Source organism: Bombina bombina, chromosome 7 (assembly GCF_027579735.1).
Source record: "Bombina bombina isolate aBomBom1 chromosome 7, aBomBom1.pri, whole genome shotgun sequence".
Taxonomy (NCBI): Eukaryota; Metazoa; Chordata; class Amphibia; order Anura; family Bombinatoridae; genus Bombina; species Bombina bombina.
The window spans coordinates 338,640,125-338,663,068 of record NC_069505.1 but is presented as its reverse complement, the minus strand read 5'-3'; the positions used below and the strand labels follow the sequence as shown (position 1 = coordinate 338,663,068).

Sequence of the window (22,944 nt, the reverse complement as noted above, 5' to 3'; positions counted from 1 at the left end):
TATGGTCCACGTGTACTTTCAGTCTCTGTGTTGAAAAGGAATTTAAAAAGCATTTGATTAGAGGCAGCCTTCAAGGGCTTAGAAATTAACATATGAGTCTGCCTAGGTTTAGTTTCAACTAAGAATACCAAGAGAAAAAAGCAAATTTTTGAAGATAAAAGTAAATTGGAAAGTTGATTAAAATTAAAAGTCCTATCTGAATAATGAAAGTTTAATTTTGACTACACTGTCCCTTTAAACCCCCCGACCCAACCACCCCCCCAAAATATAAAAACCTAAATCTAAAAAAATCTAAGCTACCCATGGGCCCCTAAAGGGGCATTTGTATGAGCATTGCCCTTAAAAGGGCAATCCGCTCTTTTGCTGCCCAATAAAATAAATAAATCCCTAATCTAAAAAAAAAATAGGTGCTTGGTTCCTGTCCGGCGGTGAAGGTCTTCTTCCAGATGGCTCCATCTTCATCCAGCGCGGGGACACCTATTGTCTTCATCTGGAGCGGAGGTGGCCGCGGAGCAGGACCGGTGCCCTCGGAGCACGACCGACCTGGAGGTTCCTCTTCATAAGGTCGTTGCTGCACACTGAAGATTGAATGCAAGGTACCCCATTTATATTGTGTGCACGGGCGATCGCATGAAAAGGATCCTCCACGCTGAGTGTCTGCATGGCCGCCGTTCTTGCTCCGCGATCGCGGGTCCTGCTCTGCGGTCAACTCTGCGCCGCGGTCACCTCCGTGTCGCATTCGCTCCGGATGAAGATAGATGTCCCCGCGCTGGATGATGTCGCCGCCTGGAAGAAGACCTTCACCGCCGGAATTCAGGGACTGTGAGTACCTATCTTTTATTTATTTTTTTTAGATTAGGGATTTTTTTTTTTATTGGGCAGCAAAAGAGCGTATTGCGGTGAGTACCTAATTCGGGGTTAGATTTAGGTGTTTTTTTTTTTTTTTTTTTTTTTTTTTTTTTTTTTTTTAAGAGTTGGATTTATTTTAATGGACAGCAAAAGAGCTGATTCCTCGGTCGCTGATCTTCAGTTCCGCGGTCGTGGATAAAGATAGAGGTCGCCGCTTGGAAAAAGACTTCTAAGCCGGACTTCAGGAACAGTTATCTGGGGGTTAGACGTACAGGTTTTTCTTAAAAAAATTGTTTTTTTTAGATTAGGGGTTTAATGGGTGGTAAAAGAGCTAAATGCCCTTTAGGGGCAATTGGTAGCTTAGGTTTGTGGGGGGTTACTTTTAGGGGGTACTTTGTAATTTTTTGGGGTAAACAAGCTGTTAGGTAATGCCCTACAAAAAGGCCCTTTCACAGGGCTATTGTTAGTTTGTTAGATTAGGGGGTGGTTATTTTTATAGGGGGGTATTAGATTAGGTTTAATTTTGTTTATTTTTTTCTGTAATTTTAAATAGGTCAGTATGCAGAAGGTGGTCCACATTCCCTGCCCTGGGTTGATTTTAATTTCCTGCAAACCTCAATTTTAAAAATAGACTGCCCTCTGGTCAGGATTTTCGCCTGGTAGGTAATAAAGGGATTATCTATCTTTTGAACACTAAACATATCATATCCCCATTCAAAGGGATCACCATCAGTTTTTTTTTTTTTTTTTTTTTTTTTTTTTTGCTTTTTTGGAACAAACACTTCCATTTTGCAGCGCTTCCCTTTTTGATTAGTTACAGCGTTCAGAATCCTTACCATGTTCCTGGGAGCTCTGTTGTCAGGTTATAGCAGTAGCTCCTTATCTGGATAATATTTTGATTCAGGCACCATCTATAATTTTGTCAATCTCTCACTCCAATAAACTACTGTTGTTTCTTCACAGTGTTGGTAGAAAAGTAAATGTTTTGAAGAGTTTCCTGATGCCTTAGACAAAAGTCTCCTTTTTATGGGTGATTATAGACTGTTACCATGCGTCTATATCTAATGGATCAATGCAAAGTTTGATTGTCTAAAACTTCAATCAATGTCTCATCCTTTGGTAGATCTGTGTATGGAGGTAGTAGGTTTTCACTTGCGTGCTCTGCATGCTCAGACAATGGAGTTGCGACTATTCTTGTCTCTCTCAAACAATTTATTTGAATATTTTAGCCAGACAGTCCATATCTTGGTGGATTTCTCACCAGAGTTTCTCTCAGGGAATGTCTTTTCTTTATCCCTCCTGGGAAATAATTACAACAGACTTAAGTCTCTTGGGTTGGAGCATGGTCAGGGGATTTCAGAGGTCGCAGTAAGTTTGGTCCCAGGAGGCAATATTACCAATATTCTAGATTTTGAGTGCTCTCCAGCCTTGGCCTTTTCTCAAGCAAGAACCCTTCATTCACTTTCAATCAGACAACATCACGGAGGTAGTCATCAATCACCAGGGAGGTACTCACACTGCTCTAGCAATGGAGGTGGTATCCCATATTTATGCAATTAATTTTCCAGGAGGCAACAACTGGGAGATGAACTATTTGAGTCGTCAATCTCTTCATTCAGGGCAGTGGTCTCTTAATCTTTAGATTTTCGACCAGTTAGTATGTTGTTGTGGTCTTCCAGAAATAAACCCAATGGCCTCTCGCCTGAATCACAAACTTCCTAGATATGGTTCAAGGTCCAGAGACCCGCAAGCAGAACTCATAGATGCTCTGTCAGTTCGTCATTTCACCAAGTTTATTTATTTCCTCCAGAGCTTTAAGATTCTGGGATTGAAGCTCTTGTAAACCTGTTACTAGAAAGCTATATATCAAGGTATAGAAGATTGATCTTTCCTGCTGTGATGAGAGGTTTTTGTTCAAATTTCTTCAGAATTCCCAGAAATTTTTCCAGGACGGTTTTGTCCCAATCCAAAAAATTTCTAAAGAAAATTTTGACATTCTACTCAATCAGTTTCTACTTCTTGGGCATTCAGGAATTGGGCTTCAGTGGAACAGATTTGCAAGGCAGCAACTTGGTCTTCTTTGCACACTTTTATAAATGTTACCATTCTTAAGTGTTTGCCTCATCTAATATTTGTCAGTAAGGTCCTTTAGGCGCCTGCCTTAATTTTTGTCTACACATTTCTCGTGGACTCCACAGCTTGGGTATTTGAGTCCAAATGTAATGGCTCGTGGGCTCTCACCACCCTATGAAAGAACACATTTATGCTTACCTGATAAATTCCTTTCTTTCATGGTTGTTGGCATCTAAGAGACCCCTGCACATGTTTTTTTCTTGTTTTAATTGGAGGCAGTTCTAGTTTGCATCTCATTACCCTGCTTTGTTCTTTCTTGCTTTTCTATTACTCTCTTCTTGGTTGTATGTTAGACTGGGAGGTCAAGGGAAGTGGGAGGGATTAAAAACTCTTGGTATATTTGATATTTTTGCCTCCTCCTAGTGGACAGGTGTTGAATACCAAATGTAATGGCTCGTGAACTCTCACCACTGTGAAAGAAAGGAATTTATCAGGTAAGCATAATTATGTTCTTAAAGCACATGATACCCTCTTTAAAATAGCCTTTGTATATTTTTTAATAACCAGGTGATCACTGTGTTAATAGTGATCACCTGGTGTAAAGAATTGTGCATTTATTTGAGTAGAGGCTCATGGGAGTGCCCCTATGTGCTATATAACTATACTCAGTCTTTTTTAATAATTAGGATAACCCCTTCTTCTTTTGACTGAAACTTTTAGGGGGGAAAAACACAAATACCCTTGTCTATAACCTTATTTATTAAAATTGTATTTCTACACCTTTTGTTGTAGATTTAAAATAATGATGTCGTTTGAATCTGCTAGGTCTCCTGAAATAAAAAATGTATAATAAAATCACTAAAAAGTGACCTACGGTGGGGATTTTATATGAGCAACTTCTAAATACTCCTAAACAGCTCAATACAACCTTTTTACAAAAAGTAGAGAAATCTAGAAACCTTCACTGCAGTAGTTGCCCAACATTAGTTTCATTTGCTAGTGCAGAGTGAGCATTATTTAAGAATTGTTTTTTGTTTTTTTAATATGACTTATAGAAAACCCTGCTTTGCTAATAAAAAATTTTTTTGTTACAGGTTATTAAAGGAGCAGAGATCCTGGAAGTGCTACATAGTTTACCCACAGTCAGACAGTATCTCTTCTCATTATATGAATGTCGTTATTCTGTCTTCTTTCAGTCACTTGGTAAGATTATTTTATGGTAATTATGTAAATAGCGTAACTTCTTTAATTTTGAATTTCAATTCCAAAAAAAAAAAAAACTCTTATGATTCAGTGTACTTTTTTTTTTTTTTTCAATCAACTTTTTAAATATACTTCTATGATCAAATTTACTTGCTTGTTCCTGAGCCTACCTTGGTTTGCTCACAGAGAAAGTGTCTTAAAGGGATATAAAACAATCTGCGTCATTGTTGTAATAAAAAAAGCATTCACTGGGATATACTTGAAGTTACATTTTATCCAAAAATGTGTTCCCATGATTCATTATACCTACCATTATTTACAAGTAGCTCCTTTACCCTTATTTTGGCATTTAAAATAGCAGATTTAGACTTTGGTCTCCTCACATATTTCATGCTAACGTCCAGGCTATTAGCAGGCAATGTAAACACAGCCAGCAGAAGAAATTACCACCTGGTGGGGTGTAGAAGAGATAACTAATGAAATTATAATTTTCCATTGTTCTCTCTAAGTATTGGGCTTTAGTTTACAAACTGATATAACATAAGGAAGCAAGTGTGTGTACACAAAGCGATGTGTGAGATATATTACCTGCAAGCTCAACCCATTGTAAAAGGCTGTGGTTTCAAAGCACAAAACCAGCAATTTCATATACACAAATAATTCTGAAAATGCAATCTCTCATACATTTATATACTCTGCAGCTGATATAACAAGTCATTGGTTATACCTTTAAAGGGACAGTCGACACCAAAATTGTTATTGTTTAAAAAGATAGACAATGCCTTTACTACCCATTCATTCCCCAGCTTTGCACAACCAACATTAATATTCAAACCTCTAAATGTCTGCATGTTTCTAAGCCACTATAGACAACCTCTTAATCACATGCTTTTTTAATTTGCTTTTCACAACAGGAGACTGCTAGTTCATGTGGGCCATATAGATAACATTGTGCTCACGCCCGTGGGTTGTGCACAACACCGCTAAAATGCAAGTCAATAGATAATAAATAAAAAGTCATGTGATCAGGGGGCTGTCAAAAGAAGCTTAGATACAAGGTAATCACAGAAATGAAGTTTATTAATATAACAATGTTGGTTATGCAACACTGGGGAATTAATAATCAAGAGTTTATCTATATTTTTAAACAATAACTTTTTTTTTAGTTGACTGCCCCTGTAAGGGAAAAGCAATGTTACCTTTTTTTTTTTTTTTTTTTTTAAAGTTTATTTTTGCAGTGTCCATTACTTCCTGTACCATCCCTACTAGGAGGCTGTGGTCTCTACAGAAAGCTTATCTAACATGATGTCCTAAAACTTCCACAGTTGGTTTAGTATTAAGTGAATCCTGAAAGTTTAATTTTCACTTTAGTGGTCCTTTTAACCTAGGCGCCTCTTGGGCATATTTCTCTAGATATTTTGTTGATATGACCTAGGATTTGAATGTATGTACCTAGCTTGTTTAAAATAAACTACAGACTTTTTACCTGCATTTAAGTGATGTCTTCACTTTTCAATTTTTTTTGCTATTCCAAGATTCTCTATGGTTCTAGGGGCGTGAACTACATTTTCCTCGATTCTTGACTGGACTTCAGAACATAAGCGTCATGGGAAATGTAGTTCTGAAACATCTGGAGTGCCATAGTTCGCCATCACTGTTCTAGGGGTTGCCCAGTAAACCTTTTAAATGTTTATTTTCTTTTGTAGCTATTGTTGAACAGGAGCTTAAAAAAGACTGGTTGTTTGCCTCTCATTACCGTTATTATGTGAGAGAAATGAGGATCCAAGCCTACAGTCAGCTCCTCGAATCCTACAGGTCCCTAACTCTTGGGTACATGGCAGAAGCGTTTGGTGTTGGTGTCGAATTCATAGATCAGTGAGTTTATTTTCTGTTTGTTGCTGATATTTTTAAAATGCTGCATATTGTTAAATTCTCTGTTTAAAGGGGCATAAGAGGGAAAAATGTTATTTCTTCTGTTATGTGTGATCAGTCCACGGGTCATCATTACTTCTGGGATATAACTCCTCCCCAACAGGAAATGCAAGAGGATTCACCCAGCAGAGCTGCATATAGCTCCTCCCCTCTACGTCAGTCCCAGTCATTCTCTTGCACCCAACGACTAGATAGGATGTGTGAGAGGACTATGGTGATTATACTTAGTTTTTATGACTTCAATCAAAAGTTTGTTATTTTAAAATAGCACCGGAGCGTGTTATTACTTCTCTGGCAGAGTTTGAGGAAGAATCTGTCAGAGTTTTTTACTATGATTTTAACCGGAGTAGTTAAGATCATATTGCTGTTCTCGGCCATCTGAGGGAGGTAAAGGCTTCAGATCAGGGGACAGCGGGCAGATGAATCTGCATTGAGGTATGTAGCAGTTTTTATTTTCTGAATGGAATTGATGAGAAAATCCTGCCATACCGTTAAAATGACATGTATGTATACACTTCAGTATTCTGGGGATGGTATTTCACCGGAACTACTCTGTTAAAGGTCACTAATCCTTTTTAATAACTATTTATCATGTTAAACGTTTTTGCTGGAATGTAGAATCGTTTACATTGCTGAGGTACTGTGTGAATAAATATTTGGGCATTATTTTCCACTTGGCAGTTTTTTTGCTTTAATTGTGACAGTTTCGTTTCTCTTCACTGCTGTGTGGGAGAGGGGAGGGGCCGTTTTTGGCGCTCTTTGCTACGCATCAAAAAATACCAGTCAGTTACTTTTATATTTCCTGCATGATCCGGTTCATCTCTGATAGATCTCAGGGGTCTTCAAACTTCTTTGAAGGGAGGTAAATTCTCTCAGCAGAGCTGTGAGAATTCTTATAGTGACTGTGAATAAAAACGTTGCTTTGTATTTTTTATGTCAAATTTAATTATTGTTATTTTACTAATGGGAACAAACCTTTGCTAAAAGTTTTGTTGTTTTAAAGTTTGATGCTATAACTGTTTTTCAGTTCATTATTTCAACTGTCATTTAATCGTTAGTACCTCTTTGAGGCACAGTACGTTTTTGCTAAAAAAGATTATAACCAAGTTGTAAGTTTTTTGCTACTGTGTTAAACATGTCTGACTCAGAGGAAGATATCTGTGTCATTTGTTCCAATGCCAAGGTGGAGCCCAATAGAAATTTATGTACTAACTGTATTGATGCTACTTTAAATAAAAGTCAATCTGTACAATGTGAACAAATTTCACCAAACAGCGAGGGGAGAGTTATGCCGACTAACTCGCCTCACGCGACAGTACCTGCATCTCCCGCCCGGGAGGTGCGTGATATTTTGGCGCCTAGTACATCTGGGCGACCATTACAGATAACATTACAAGATATGGCTACTGTTATGACTGAAGTTTTGTCTAAATTACCAGAACTAAGAGGCAAGCGTGATCACTCTGGGGTGAGAACAGAGTGCGCTGACAATGCTAGGGCCATGTCTGATACTGCGTCACAGCTCGCAGAGCATGAGGACGGAGAGCTTCATTCTGTGGGTGACGGTTCTGATCCAAACAGATTGGACTCAGATATTTCAAATTTTAAATTTAAATTGGAGAACCTCCGTGTATTACTAGGGGAGGTCTTAGCAGCTCTCAACGATTGTAACACCGTTGCAATACCAGAGAAACTGTGTAGGTTGGATAAATACTTTGCGGTACCGGCGAGTACTGACGTTTTTCCTATACCTAAGAGACTAACTGAAATTGTTACTAAGGAGTGGGATAGACCCGGTGTGCCGTTCTCACCCCCTCCAATATTTAGAAAGATGTTTCCAATAGACGCCACCACTCGGGACTTATGGCAAACGGTCCCCAAGGTGGAGGGAGCAGTTTCTACTTTAGCTAAGCGTACCACTATCCCGGTGGAGGATAGCTGTGCTTTCTCAGATCCAATGGATAAAAAATTAGAGGGTTACCTTAAGAAAATGTTTGTTCAACAAGGTTTTATATTACAACCCCTTGCATGTATCGCGCCGATTACGGCTGCGGCAGCATTTTGGATTGAGTCGCTTGAAGAGAACCTTAGTTCATCTACGCTAGACGACATTACGGACAGGCTTAGAGTCCTTAAACTAGCTAATTCCTTCATTTCGGAGGCCGTAGTACATTTAACCAAACTTACGGCTAAGAACTCAGGATTCGCCATACAGGCACGTAGGGCGCTGTGGCTAAAATCCTGGTCAGCCGATGTTACTTCTAAGTCCAAATTACTTAATATACCTTTCAAGGGGCAGTCTTTATTTGGGCCCGGTTTGAAAGAGATTATCGCTGACATTACAGGAGGTAAGGGCCACGCCCTACCTCAAGACAAAGCCAAAGCTAAGGCTAGACAGTCTAATTTTCGTCCCTTTCGGAACTTCAAAACAGGAGCAGCATCAACCTCCACTGCACCAAAACAGGAAGGAGCTGCTGCTCGTTACAGGCAAGGCTGGAAGCCTAACCAGTCCTGGAACAAGAGCAAGCAGGCCAGGAAACCTGCTGCTGCCCCAAAGACAGCATGAACCGAGAGCCCCCGATCCGGGACCGGATCTAGTGGGGGGCAGACTCTCTCTCTTCGCCCAGGCCTGGGCAAGAGATGTTCAGGATCCCTGGGCACTAGAGATCATATCTCAGGGATACCTTCTAGACTTCAAATTATCTCCCCCAAGAGGGAGATTTCATCTGTCAAGGTTGTCTACAAACCAGATAAAGAAAGAAGCGTTTCTACGCTGCGTACAAGATCTGTTAATAATGGGAGTGATCCATCCGGTTCCGTGGTCGGAACAAGGACAAGGGTTCTACTCAAACCTGTTTGTGGTTCCCAAAAAAGAGGGAACTTTCAGGCCAATCTTAGATTTAAAGATTCTAAACAAATTCCTAAGAGTTCCATCGTTCAAAATGGAAACTATTCGGACAATCTTACCCATGATCCAAGAGGGTCAGTACATGACCACAGTGGATTTAAAGGATGCTTACCTTCACATACCGATCCACAAAGATCATCACCGGTATCTAAGGTTTGCCTTCTTAGACAGGCACTACCAGTTTGTAGCTCTTCCATTCGGATTGGCTACTGCTCCAAGAATCTTCACAAAGGTTCTGGGGGCCCTTCTGGCGGTACTAAGACCGCGAGGGATTTCGGTAGCTCCATACCTAGACGACATTCTAATACAAGCTTCAAGCTTTCAAACTGCCAAGTCTCATACAGAGTTAGTTCTGGCATTTCTAAGGTCGCATGGATGGAAAGTGAACGAAAAGAAGAGTTCTCTTTTTCCTCTCACAAGAGTTCCATTCTTGGGGACTCTTATAGATTCTGTAGAAATGAAGATTTACCTGACAGAGGACAGGTTAACAAAGCTTCAAAATGCATGCCGTGTCCTTCATTCCATTCAACACCCGTCAGTAGCTCAATGCATGGAGGTGATCGGCTTAATGGTAGCGGCAATGGACATAGTACCTTCTGCACGCCTACACCTCAGACCTCTGCAATTATGCATGCTAAGTCAGTGGAATGGGGATTACTCAGATTTGTCCCCTACTCTGAATCTGAATCAAGAGACCAGAAATTCTCTTCTATGGTGGCTTCATCGGCCACACCTGTCCAGGGGGATGCCATTCAGCAGGCCAGACTGGACAATTGTAACAACAGACGCCAGCCTACTAGGTTGGGGCGCTGTCTGGAATTCTCTGAAGGCTCAGGGACTATGGAATCAGGAGGAGAGTCTCCTTCCAATAAACATTCTGGAATTGAGAGCAGTTCTCAATGCCCTTCTAGCTTGGCCCCAATTAACAACTCGGGGGTTCATCAGGTTTCAGTCGGACAACATCACGACTGTAGCTTACATCAACCATCAGGGAGGGACAAGAAGCTCCCTAGCAATGGTGGAAGTATCAAAGATAATTCGCTGGGCAGAGTCTCACTCTTGCCACCTGTCAGCAATCCACATCCCGGGAGTGGAGAACTGGGAGGCGGATTTCTTGAGTCGCCAGACTTTTCATCCGGGGGAGTGGGAACTTCATCCGGAGGTCTTTGCCCAAATACTTCGACGTTGGGGCAAACCAGAGATAGATCTCATGGCGTCTCGCCAGAACGCCAAACTTCCTCGCTACGGGTCCAGATCCAGGGATCCGGGAGCGGTTCTGATAGATGCTTTGACAGCACCTTGGAACTTCGGGATGGCTTATGTGTTTCCACCCTTTCCGCTGCTTCCTCGATTGATTGCCAAAATCAAGCAGGAGAGAGCATCAGTGATTCTAATAGCGCCTGCATGGCCACGCAGGACTTGGTATGCAGATCTAGTGGACATGTCTTCCTGTCCGCCTTGGTCTCTACCTCTAAGACAGGACCTTCTGATACAGGGTCCATTCAAACATCAAAATCTAACTTCTCTGAAGCTGACTGCTTGGAAATTGAACGTTTGATTTTATCAAAACGTGGTTTTTCTGAGTCGGTTATTGATACCCTGATACAGGCTAGGAAGCCTGTTACCAGAAAGATTTACCATAAAATATGGCGTAAATACCTATACTGGTGCGAATCCAAACATTACTCCTGGAGTAAGGTTAGGATCTCTAGGATATTGTCTTTTCTACAAGAAGGGTTAGAAAAGGGTTTATCAGCTAGTTCATTAAAGGGACAGATTTCAGCTCTGTCCATCTTGTTACACAGGCGTCTGTCAGAAAATCCAGACGTCCAGGCTTTTTGTCAGGCTTTAGCTAGGATCAAGCCTGTGTTTAAAGCTGTTGCTCCGCCATGGAGTTTAAACTTAGTTCTTAACGTTTTACAGGGTGTTCCATTTGAACCCCTTCATTCCATTGATATAAAATTGTTATCTTGGAAAGTTCTGTTTTTAATGGCTATTTCCTCGGCTCGAAGAGTCTCTGAGTTATCAGCCTTACATTGTGATTCTCCTTATCTGATTTTTCACTCAGACAAGGTAGTTCTGCGTACTAAACCTGGGTTCTTACCTAAGGTGGTCACTAACAGGAATATCAATCAAGAGATTGTTGTTCCATCCTTGTGTCCAAATCCTTCTTCAAAGAAGGAACGTCTTCTACACAATCTGGATGTAGTTCGTGCCCTCAAGTTCTACTTGCAGGCAACTAAAGATTTTCGCCAAACTTCTTCCCTGTTTGTCGTTTATTCTGGACAGAGGAGAGGTCAAAAAGCTTCTGCTACCTCTCTCTCTTTTTGGCTTCGTAGCATAATACGTTTAGCCTATGAGACTGCTGGTCAGCAGCCTCCTGAAAGAATTACAGCTCACTCCACTAGAGCTGTGGCTTCCACTTGGGCCTTTAAGAATGAGGCCTCTGTTGAACAGATTTGCAAGGCTGCAACTTGGTCTTCGCTTCATACTTTTTCCAAATTTTACAAATTTGACACTTTTGCTTCTTCGGAGGCTATTTTTGGGAGAAAGGTTCTTCAGGCAGTGGTTCCTTCTATATAATGAGCCTGCCTATCCCTCCCGTCATCCGTGTACTTTTGCTTTGGTATTGGTATCCCAGAAGTAATGATGACCCGTGGACTGATCACACATAACAGAAGAAAACATAATTTATGCTTACCTGATAAATTCCTTTCTTCTGTTGTGTGATCAGTCCACGGCCCGCCCTGATTTAAGGCAGGTAAATATCTTATAAATTATACTCCAGTCACCACTTCACCCTTGGTTACTCCTTTCTCGTTGATTCTTGGTCGAATGACTGGGACTGACGTAGAGGGGAGGAGCTATATGCAGCTCTGCTGGGTGAATCCTCTTGCATTTCCTGTTGGGGAGGAGTTATATCCCAGAAGTAATGATGACCCGTGGACTGATCACACAACAGAAGAAAGGAATTTATCAGGTAAGCATAAATTATGTTTTCTCTTGCAAGGTGTATCCAGTCCACGGATTCATCCTTACTTGTGGGATATTCTCATTCCCTACAGGAAGTGGCAAAGAGAGCACACAGCAAAGCTGTCCATATAGCTCCCCCTCTGGCTCCGCCCCCCAGTCATTCTCTTTGCCGCTCTAACAAGTAGCATCTCCACGGGAGGGTAAAGTGAATGTGGTGTTAGATTTGTAGTTTTTTATATCTTCAATCAAAAGTTTGTTATTTTTAAATAGTACCGGTTTGTGCTATTTACTCTCTGGCAGAAATATGATGAAGAATTCTGCTGAGAGGAAAATGATTTTAGCATGTTGTAACTAAAATCCATTGCTGTTCCCACACAGGACTGAGGAGTACCAGAAAACTTCAGTTGGGGGAAACAGTTTGCAGGCTTAACTGCTTTGAGGTATGTTTCAGTCATCTTTTTTTCTAGTCAAGACAAGATAATGCTAGAAGACTGACAAGATTCCCCATGTGGGAAGGGTAAGCCATGTTCTGAAACTTAGTATAGAACTAGAGGCTTATTTAAGTGGGCTCAATAGACTGGTTATCACTTTAGCAGGGCAATCGATTATTTTGTTTAGAAAAATACTCTTTATTGACACTTTTAAGCCCTTTTGATGTGTTTATTGGGGTTTTATTCCACATGGCATTATTTTTAGTCACCTAAATTGGGTTCTGAAGGCCCCACAGCTCCGTAGTGGGAGGGGCCTAATTTTGTGCCTCAGTTGCGCAGTTTATTCTGACAAGATTTCCCTGCATGCTGCTTCACATGGGTCCAGAGACTGCTTGAGGACTTCAGGAGGCTTGCTTTTCTCAAATTCAATCCTTAAGGGAAGGTAGGGCCACAGCAGGCTGCTGTGGCAAGGTGCTGTAGTTTATTAACCGGTTGTTTGCTTTAGGCGGCTCCGGTTTGGGCATTAAAGGGTTAATCAGGCTGAAACTTGCTGTGCAATCATATCGAAGCATTAGACACATACTGTAAAAATTTCAAGAGATTTGGTTCATTTTTCACCGTTTTGTAAAATTGTGTTCGCTTTTATTATCTTAAAGGCACAGTACAATTTATTGCAAATTGTATTTTTTATTACATAAAGTGTTTTTTCCAAGCCTGCTTGTGTATAATACCAATCTGTTAAACATGTCTGACACTAAGGAAAAGCCTTGCTCTATGTGTTCAGAAGCCATGGTGGAACCCCCACTCAAAATGTGTCCCAAGTGCACTAATGTGTCTATACACTTTAAAGATCATATGTGTCACTTAAAAATATAGTCCTAGATGATTCTTTGACTGAAGGTAATGAGGATAGTCCGCCTTCCTCTCCCCATGTGTCATCACCAGTTACGCCCGCTCAAGCGATACCTAGTACCTCTAGTGCATTAGCACCTATTACATTGCAACAACTGGCAGCAGTCATGGATAATTCCCTTGCGGCCTTTCTATCCAAACTGCCAGTTTTCCCTAAAAATCGCGATAGCTCTGTTTTGAGAACAGATGAGGAGCAGTCGGAAGCTTTGGGAGGCTTATCTGATGTACCCTCACAACACTCTGAAGTAGGGGCGAGGGATGTTATGTCTGAGGGAGAAATTTCTGACTCAGGAAAAGTTTCTCAGCGGGCAGAATCAGATTCACTAGCATTTAAAATTAAATTGGAACACCTCCGCGTACTACTTAGGGAGGTCTTATCAACTCTGGATGATTGTGACCCTATGGTGGTCCCAGAGAAATTGTGTAAAATGGACAAATATCTAGAAGTCCCTGTATACACTGATGCGTTTCCGATCCCTAAGAGGGTGGCGGATATTGTTGCTAGGGAGTGGGAAAGACCAGGTGTACCTTTTGTTCCCCCACCTTTCTTTAAGAAAATGTTCCCCATAACTGATCCCAGGCGGGACGCGTGGCAGACGGTCCCTAAGGTAGAGGGGGCAGTTTTTAACACTAGCCAAGCGCACAACCATACCAATTGAAGACAGTTGTGCTTTCAAAGATCCTATGGATAAAAAATTAGGTTTACTAAAGAAAATATTTGTTCAACAAGGTTTCCTTCTCCAACCTATTGCCTGCATTATTCCTGTAACTACTGCAGCGGCTTTCTGGTTTGAGGCGCTGGAGGAGTCGCTCCAGACGGAGACCTCATATGACGAAATTATGGATAGAATTAAGGCTCTAAAGCTGGCCAATTCTTTTATCACGGATGCCGCTTTGCAATTAGCTAAGTTAGCGGCGAAAAATTCTGGTTTTGCCATCATGGCGCGCAGATCGCTTTGGCTTAAATCATGGTCGGCCGACGTGTCGTCTAAAACAAAATTACTGAATATTCCTTTCAAGGGAAAGACCCTTTTCGGGCCTGAGTTGAAAGAGATTATTTCGGATATCACTGGGGGAAAGGGCCATGCCCTCCCGCAAGATAGGCCTTTTAAGGCTAAAAACAAGGCTAATTTGCGGTCCTGCTTCAGCCTCTGCTACCGCAAAGCAAGAGGGTAACACTTCACAGCCCAAGGCAACCTGGGAGCCTTTGCAGGGCTGGAACAAGGGTAAACAGGCCAAGAAGCCTGCAGCTGCTACTAAGACAGCATGAAGGGGTAGCCCCCGATCCGGGACCGGATCTGGTAGGGGGCAGACTCTCTCTCTCTCTCTCTCTTTGCTCAGGCTTGAGCAAGAGATGTTCCCGATCCCTGGGCATTAGAGATAGTTGCTTAGGGATATCTTCTAGAATTCAAGGACTCTCCTCCAAGGGGAAGGTTCCACATTTCTCGTCTGTCTACAGACCAGACAAAGAAATAGGCGTTCTTACGCTGTGTAGAAGATCTACTCAAGATGGGAGTGATATATCCAGTTCCAATTACAGAACAAGGACTGGGTTTTTACTCAAACCTGTTTGTGGTTCCCAAAAAGGAAGGAACTTTCAGACCAATCCTGGATCTAAAAATTCTAAACAAATTCCTCAGTGTTCCATCTTTCAAGATGGAGACCATTCGGACAATCTTACCGATGATCCAGGAAGGTCAATATATGACTACCGTGGATCTAAAGGATGCGTACCTTCATATTCCTATCCACAAAGATCACCATCAGTTCCTAAGGTTCGCTTTTCTGGACAAGCATTACCAGTTCGTGGCCCTTCCCTTCGGGTTGGCCACCGCTCCCAGAATTTTCACAAAGGTGCTAGGGTCCCTTCTAGCGGTACTAAGACCGCGGGGCATTGCAGTAGCACCCTATCTGGACAACATCTTAATACAGGCGTTGTCTTTTCCCAGAGCCAAGGCTCATACGGATATTGTTCTGGCCTTTCTAAGGTCTCACGGGTGGAAGGTGAGCACCGAAAAAAGTTCTCTGTCCCCGCTCACAAGGGTTCCCTTCCTGGGAACATTAATAGACTCGGTAGAAATGAAAATATTTATGACGGAGGTCAGAAGTTTAAAGCTTCTAAGTACTTGCCGAGCTCTTCATTCCATTCCTCGGCCATCTGTAGCTCAGTGCATGGAGGTAATCGGATTAATGGTAGCAGCAATGGACGTAGTCCCTTTTGCTCTAATTCATCTCAGGCCACTGCAATTGTGCATGCTCAAACAGTGGAATGGAGATTATGCAGATTTGTCTCCTCAAATCCAACTGGACCAGAAAACCAGAGATTATCTTCTCTGGTGGTTGTCTCAGGTTCACCTGTCGCAGGGAATGTGCTTCCGCAGACCGGAGTGGATCATTGTAACGACCGACGCCAGTCTGTTAGGCGTCTGGGGCTCCCTGAAAGCTCAGGGCCTATGGTCTCGGGAAGAGTCTCTTCTCCCGATAAACATTTTGGAACTGAGAGCGATATTCAACACGCTCCAGGCATGGCCTCAGCTAGCGGCGGCCAAGTTCATCAGATTTCAGTCGGACAACATCACGACTGTAGCATACATAAATCATCAGGGAGAAACAAAGAGTTCCTTAGCGATGAAGGAAGTAACCAAGATAATCAGGTGGGCGGAGGATCACTCTTGCCATCTATCTGCAATTCACATCCCAGGAGTAGACAACTGGGAAGCGGATTTCCTAAGTCGTCAGACTTTTCACCCGGGGGAGTGGGAACTCCACCCGGAGGTATTTGCTCAGCTGACTCAGCTATGGGGCATTTCAGAGTTGGATCTGATGGCGTCCCGTCAGAACACCAAACTTCCTCTTTACGGTTCCAGGTCCAGGGACCCCAAGGCGGCATTGATAGATGCTCTAGTAGCGCCTTGGTCCTTCAATCTGGCCTATGTCTTTCCACCGTTTCCCCTTCTCCCTCGGCTGGTAGCCATAATCAAACAGGAGAAGGCCTCGGTAATTCTGATAGCGCCTGCGTGGCCACGCAGGACTTGGTATGCAGACCTAGTGGACATGTCATCTGTCCCACCATGGACACTGCCAATGAGGCAGGATCTTCTAATACAGGGTCTGCTCAAGCATCCAAATCTAGTTTCTCTGCAGCTGACTGCTTGGAGATTGAACGCTTAATTCTATCCAAGCGTGGGTTCTCTGAATCAGTCATAGATACTCTGATACAAGCTAGAAAACCTGTCACCAGGAATATTTACCATAAGATATGGCGGAAATATCTTTGTTGGTGTGAATCCAAGGGTTACTCGTGGAGTAAGATTAGGATTCCAAGGATATTGTCTTTTCTTCAAGAAGGATTGGAGAAAGGTTTGTCAGCTAGTTCCTTAAAGGGACAGATATCTGCTCTGTCTATCCTTTTACACAAGCGTCTGGCAGAAGTACCAGATGTTCAAGCGTTTGCACAGGCGTTAGTCAGAATCAAGCCTGTCTATAAACCTGTGGCTTCTCCATGGAGTCTAAATTTAGTTCTTTCAGTTCTTCAAGTGGTTCCGTTTGAACCTTTACATTCCATAGATATTAAGTTATTATCTTGGAAAGTTTTGTTTTTGGTAGCTATATCTTCTGCTCGAAGAGTTTCAGAATTGTCTGCTTTGCAGTGTAATTCACCCTATCTGGTGTTCCATGCAGATAAGGTAGTTTTGCGTACCAAACCTGTTTTTCTTCCTAAAGTTGTTACTAATAAGAACATTAACCAGGAAATCATTGTTCCTTCTCTGTGTCCTAATCCAGCTTCTAAGAAGGAACGGCTTTTACACAATCTTGATGTGGTTCGTGCTTTGAAATTCTATTTACAAGCAACTAAGGATTTCAGACAAACATCATCTTTGTTTGTTGTCTATTCTGGTAAGAGGAGAGGTCAAAAAGCGACGGCTACCTCTCTTTCCTTCTGGTTGAAAAGCATCATCCGATTGGCTTATGAGACTGCTGGGCAGCAGCCTCCTGAACGAATTACAGCTCATTCCACCAGAGCTGTGGCTTCCACTTGGGCCTTCAAGAATGAGGCTTCTGTTGAACAGATTTGTAAGGCAGCGACTTGGTCTTCACTTCATACTTTTGCCAAATTTTACAAATTCAATACTTTTGCTTCTTCGGAGGCTATTTTTGGGAGAAAGGTTTTGCAAGTAGTGGTGCCTTCCGTTTAGGTTACCTGTCTTGTTCCCTCCCTTCATCCGTGTCCTAAAGCTTTGGTATTGGTATCCCACAAGTAAGGATGAATCCGTGGACTGGATACACCTTGCAAGAGAAAACAGAATTTATGCTTACCTGATAAATTACTTTCTCTTGCGGTGTATCCAGTCCACGGCCCGCCCTGGCAATTAAGTCAGGTTAAAATTTCTTGTTTAAACTACAGTCACCACTGCACCCTATGGTTTCTCCTTTTTCTCCTAACCGTCAGTCGAATGACTGGGGGGCGGAGCCAGAAGGGGAGCTATATGGACAGCTTTGCTGTGTGCTCTCTTTGCCACTTCCTGTAGGGAATGAGAATATCCCACAAGTATGGATGAATCCGTGGACTGGATACACCGCAAGAGAAAGTAATTTATCAGGTAAGCATAAATTCAGTTTTTTCTTATTTTTAGACAAAAGCTCCCCTTTCACTATGAACCGTTAAAAACAGTAGAATAACATAAACAACTAATGCATAATAAAAAGACAATGCAAAACCACCTAGGGCAAGATTTATCATTGCTATTCTCCTATTTTTGCCCCTAAAAATGTGCATACCCTTATTTATCATTCAAAAATGTGCTTAAAATTGGACAAGTTTGACTGTGAAATTCTCCTTCTCTGTACCCATTCTCCATGGAGAAAATGTGCTCCGCAAAAAAGGTCAAATTTTAGTCGTACTCCTCATTAATTCGACTAGTTACATTTATAATTTCTTTTCTCCTATAGCGGACTGAAAGTTCTCCTACAGATGCGTGCATTAAAGGGACACTGTACCCAAAAATTTTCTTTTGTGATTCAGATTGAGCATGAAATTTTAAGCAACTTTCTAATTTACTCCTATTATCAAATTTTCTTCATTCTCTTGGTATCTTTATTTGAAATGCAAGAATGTAAGTTTAGATGCCGGCCCATTTTTGGTGAACAACCTGGGTTGTCCTTGCTGATTGGTGGATAAATTCATCCACCAATAAAAAAGTGCTGTCCAGAGTACTGAAACCAAAAAAAAGCTTAGATGCCTTCTTTTTCAAATAATGATAGCAAGAGAACAAAGAAAAATTGATAATAGGAGTAAATTAGAAAGTTGCTTAAAATTGCATGCTCTTTCTGAATTACAAAAGAAAAAATTTGAGTTCAGTGTCCCTTTAAAGTTCTTTATAACTACTTTGGAGAACAGCATTAGAAATCCATTCTGTACCAGCTCTACAAGGCGCAAAAATAATGTGAATTGGAGCACAATAATAATTTATATTGGTGTGTCAAACTAATATGTAATGGCAAAAAATATATATTGGGGCACAACAATAATATATAAAGCAAGCACTAAAATAATAATAAAAACCATGAAAACTTAGATCTATTTTCTTTCATGACAGTTTGTTGGAGAGTGATGTTAAAGCTACTAGTGGGGGGTGTATGTTTATATTAGTTTATATATGACTTACATGGAGAATAGTTGCCTATTTTCAACGATAAATAAGCGCAGCTCTCCTATGGAATTTTTTTTCTAAATTTGAGCGCACTGATGCTCTTCTCTAAAGGCGAGCTGTGGCGAACCCATAGGAGAATCACACAATTCTCCTTGCACTTGATAAATCTTGCCCTTAGTCTGAGTTTGAAATGAGCAGATTTTAAATGTTCTTTGCCCCTGCATCATGTGACAGCCATCAGCCAATCACAAAATGATAATATATATACTGAATTTTTACACAGTTTTTTATTTATACAAATAAATTATTCTATCAACGTTTCATCACAGGTTTAAAGTTTTAAAATGCAAATAGCATGATATGAGTGCACGTGACTTACATTATTATAAAACCTGTGATAACCTGGTGGACGTCAGTGTGATATTTTGTTATTTATAAATGTAACTTTTTACAAACAACTGGAATGTTAGTGATATTTTAGATGGCGATCAATTCATCAGTTGTAATGAAGTTGCGCTATAACTTACTTTTTAATGTAGATATGAAATTCAAATTCCCCATGTTTCGCCGCCCACTTCAAAAGTCAATTTCTTTTTTAAGACACGATGAGTCCACGGATCATCTTAATTACTATTGGGATATTCACCTCCTGGTCAGCAGGAGGCAAAGAGCACCACAGCAGAGCTGTTAAATAGCTCCTCCTTTCCCTCCCACTCCAGTCATTCTCTTTTCCTACGTTAGTGATAGGAAGAGGTAAAGTTAGGTGTTAGATTAGATTCTTCAATCAAGAGTTTATTATTTTTTAAAGTAGTGCCAGAATGTGCTGCTTTGTCCTAGGGTGTAGCCGTAGTCCATATCAGTCTCTTCAGTAGAGCTTTGGTGGCTTTAGAGCAATGGGAACTTGTGGGACATAATTCTCACTGCGCCTCCCATAAAAATTTTTGCTGCCCTTACCAAGAAAATCGGAGGGATATTTACTCAGGACTTTCGTTTTAAATTACAGGCCCATGTGAGGGAGAGGACCTCACAAACCTGGGAACTGCCTTACTGTCCGGCAGAAGATAATGAGGTAAGTGCTGACTTTATTCTGGGGGTTGAAGTAAGGAGACTCAGATGAAAGTCGGGCACTTAAAGGAACAGTCAACACAGTAGATTTGCATAATCAACAAATGCAAGATAACAATACAATGCAATAGCACTTAGGGCTAGATTTATCAAGCCCTACACACATATTCTTGCACATGCTCAGTAGGAGCTGGTTACTCAAAAAGTTAAAATATAACAAGACTGCACATTTAGTTAATGGAAGTAAATTGGAAAGTTGTTTAAAATGGCATGCTCTATATGAATGATGAAAGTTTAATTTTGATTGAGTGTTCCTTTAATTTTTTTATTTATTCCTCATTGGATTTAGCTTCTTTATCAGAGGCTTACAGATAGATTCCCTCAGAGTTTTATGGGACACTTTGGGACAGTTAGACGCAGGCACTGGGGCTGTATTGGACATAGGCTCTCATTTCATAACTAATGAGCTATACATCAGAATGAGCACAGTGTGAAGTGATGTATGGGACTTGTGTTTTTTCATCTCCTGGTGGTTTAGTAGTAGCCGACCGGGAGATCACATATTGCCATAACTGATGAATTGCCATCACTGAAGAGCTATACATCAGATAAGCTCAGTGTGAGGCAACAGTTTAGATGCAGACACTGGGGCTGAATGAGACATGTGCTCTCATCTCCCGGCAGTTTCATGATAGCCAACTGGGAGATCCCCTATTGCCAAAAACTGACACTCCCCTCAGTGTGAGGGGAGTTACGCTTAGTAAAAATATTTGAATGGAACTTGTGTTCTTATATCCTGGCGGTTTAATAATAGCTGACCAGTAGATCTCATATTGCTATGTTGATGATTTGCCATAACCATTGAGCTATACAACAGATAAGCTCAATGGTGAATGTTGATGATAGGCGATGCATGCCTTGCATGGGACTTACGTTCTTATCTCCCGACGGTTTAATAAAGCCGACCGGGAGATCTTATTGCCACAACTAATGAGCTATGCTATAGCGAGCTCAGTGTAGGTGATTCCATGTTCGTTTTTTTTCTCGGACTAGAAGCAGATCAGTCAGTTATACTCCCGGCCGTTTTATTTAGTAAAGATATTGATGGCAACCGGGAGAGGATTATGTTAACACCCACGATGGGCGGAGTTGTGTGGCGCCAATTTTAGTTGCGCACCACTTTGTTTGTTCTTCCTGGTATCGGAAGAATTAGTGGAGAGTGTTTTTCTCGTTAAGATGAACGTATTGCACCGGACAGTGTTTCAAAAGGGCTTAGTCCGGAATATCTAACTCATTTCTGCACACAAAAATAAAAAGTTAGAGTTTAAAATTTTAAGAGACAGTAACGTTTTTTATGTGTTACTTTTATTAAAGGAATTTCAGCTGTTTATTTGTTTAATTCATCCTTTGTGACTTAGGATGGAACAAGAGCACATAAAAAAATAGTTAATTTTTAAAATTTAAAGAGACAGTAACATTTTTTATGTGTCAATTTTTATTAAAAGATTTAACTCTTTTTCTGAACCTACTCCTTCCAAGGTGTTTGCTGTTTAGGAGACTGTTGACAATGTCAATTTATCCAACAAATTTCATCTATAGTCCCCACTAAATGTTATGGTCCACATGCAGTGCCCTACGCTTCCTCTCACACTCCACCCGGAGTTACTCTGCATTTCATGCATTATATGTTTCTTTCATGTAATTGGCAAGAGTCCATGAGCTAATGACGTATGGGATATACAATTCTACCAGGAGGGGCAAAGTTTCCCAAACCTCAAAATGCCTATAAATACACCCCTCACCACACCCACAATTCAGTTTTACAAACTTTGCCTCCTATGGAGGTGGTGAAGTAAGTTTGTGCTAAGATTTCTACGTTGATATGCGCTTCTCAGTATTATTGAATGTCAGAGGGTAGTGAAGGGAGTATCACTTATTGAATTCGATGATTTCCCTAACGGGGGTCTATTTCATAGGTTCTCTGTTATCGGTCGTAGAGATTCATCTCCTACCTCCCTTTTCAGATTGACGATATACTCTCAATTTACCATTACCTCTACTGATAACTGTTTTAGTACTGGTTTGGCTATCTGCTATATGTGGATGGGTGTCTTTTTTGGTAAGTATGTTTTTTATTACTTAAGACACCTCAGCTATGGTTTGGCACTTTATGCATTTATATAAAGTTCTAAATATATGTATTGTACTTATATTTGCCATGAGTCAGGTTCATGTATTTCCTTCTGCAGACTGTCAGTTTCATATTTGGGGAATATAAATTTTTTTTTAAGAAATGTATTTCTTACCTGGGGTTTAGTCTTTTTTTCAATTGACTACTTTCTTGCAAATTATGGGCGGTATTAGGCCCGCGGGTGCGTCAAATGCTAAACTTTATTGAGTCATTCTTGGCGCAAAAATATTTTTGGCGCGAAAAAATATATGTCTGACGCAACTTCGTCATTTCCGGCGTCATACTTGGCGCCGAGACCTTTCACACGGTTGCGTCATTAGTGACGCGAGTGTGTCATTTCCGGTTATTTTTGGCGCCAAAAAAGTTTGTTTCGTTGTGCGTCATACTTGGCGCCAAACTTTTTCATTATTTCAATACCTCATTGATGGTTGCCTCTTGCCTTTTTCTCTATCAGAGGGCTATGCTATTTGCATTTTTTCCCATTCCTGAAACTGTCATATAAGGAAATAGATAATTTTGCTTTATATGTTGTTTTTTCTCTTACATTTTGCAATATGTCTCAATCTGATCCTTCCTCAGAAGTTTCTGCTGGAACATTGCTGCCTGACATCGGTTCTACCAAAGCTAAGTGCATTTGTTGTAAAATTGTAGAAATTATCTCGCCGAATGTCATTTGTAATAGTTGTCATGATAAACTTTTACATGCAGATAGTGTATCCATCAGTAATAGTACATTGCCAGTTGCAGTTCCTTCAA

The 22,944-nt window shown here is 41.0% G+C and overlaps 1 protein-coding gene across 1 annotated transcript in view; it reads left to right on the top strand.

Moving 5' to 3' along the window:
- Positions 1 to 22,944, top strand: part of PSMD6 (proteasome 26S subunit, non-ATPase 6) — a 179,988-nt gene that overhangs the window by 144,806 nt on the left and 12,238 nt on the right. The window contains 2 exon segments of the mRNA XM_053720999.1: positions 4,017 to 4,125; positions 5,832 to 6,000. Coding sequence (XP_053576974.1) covers positions 4,017 to 4,125; positions 5,832 to 6,000 — 278 coding nt within the window.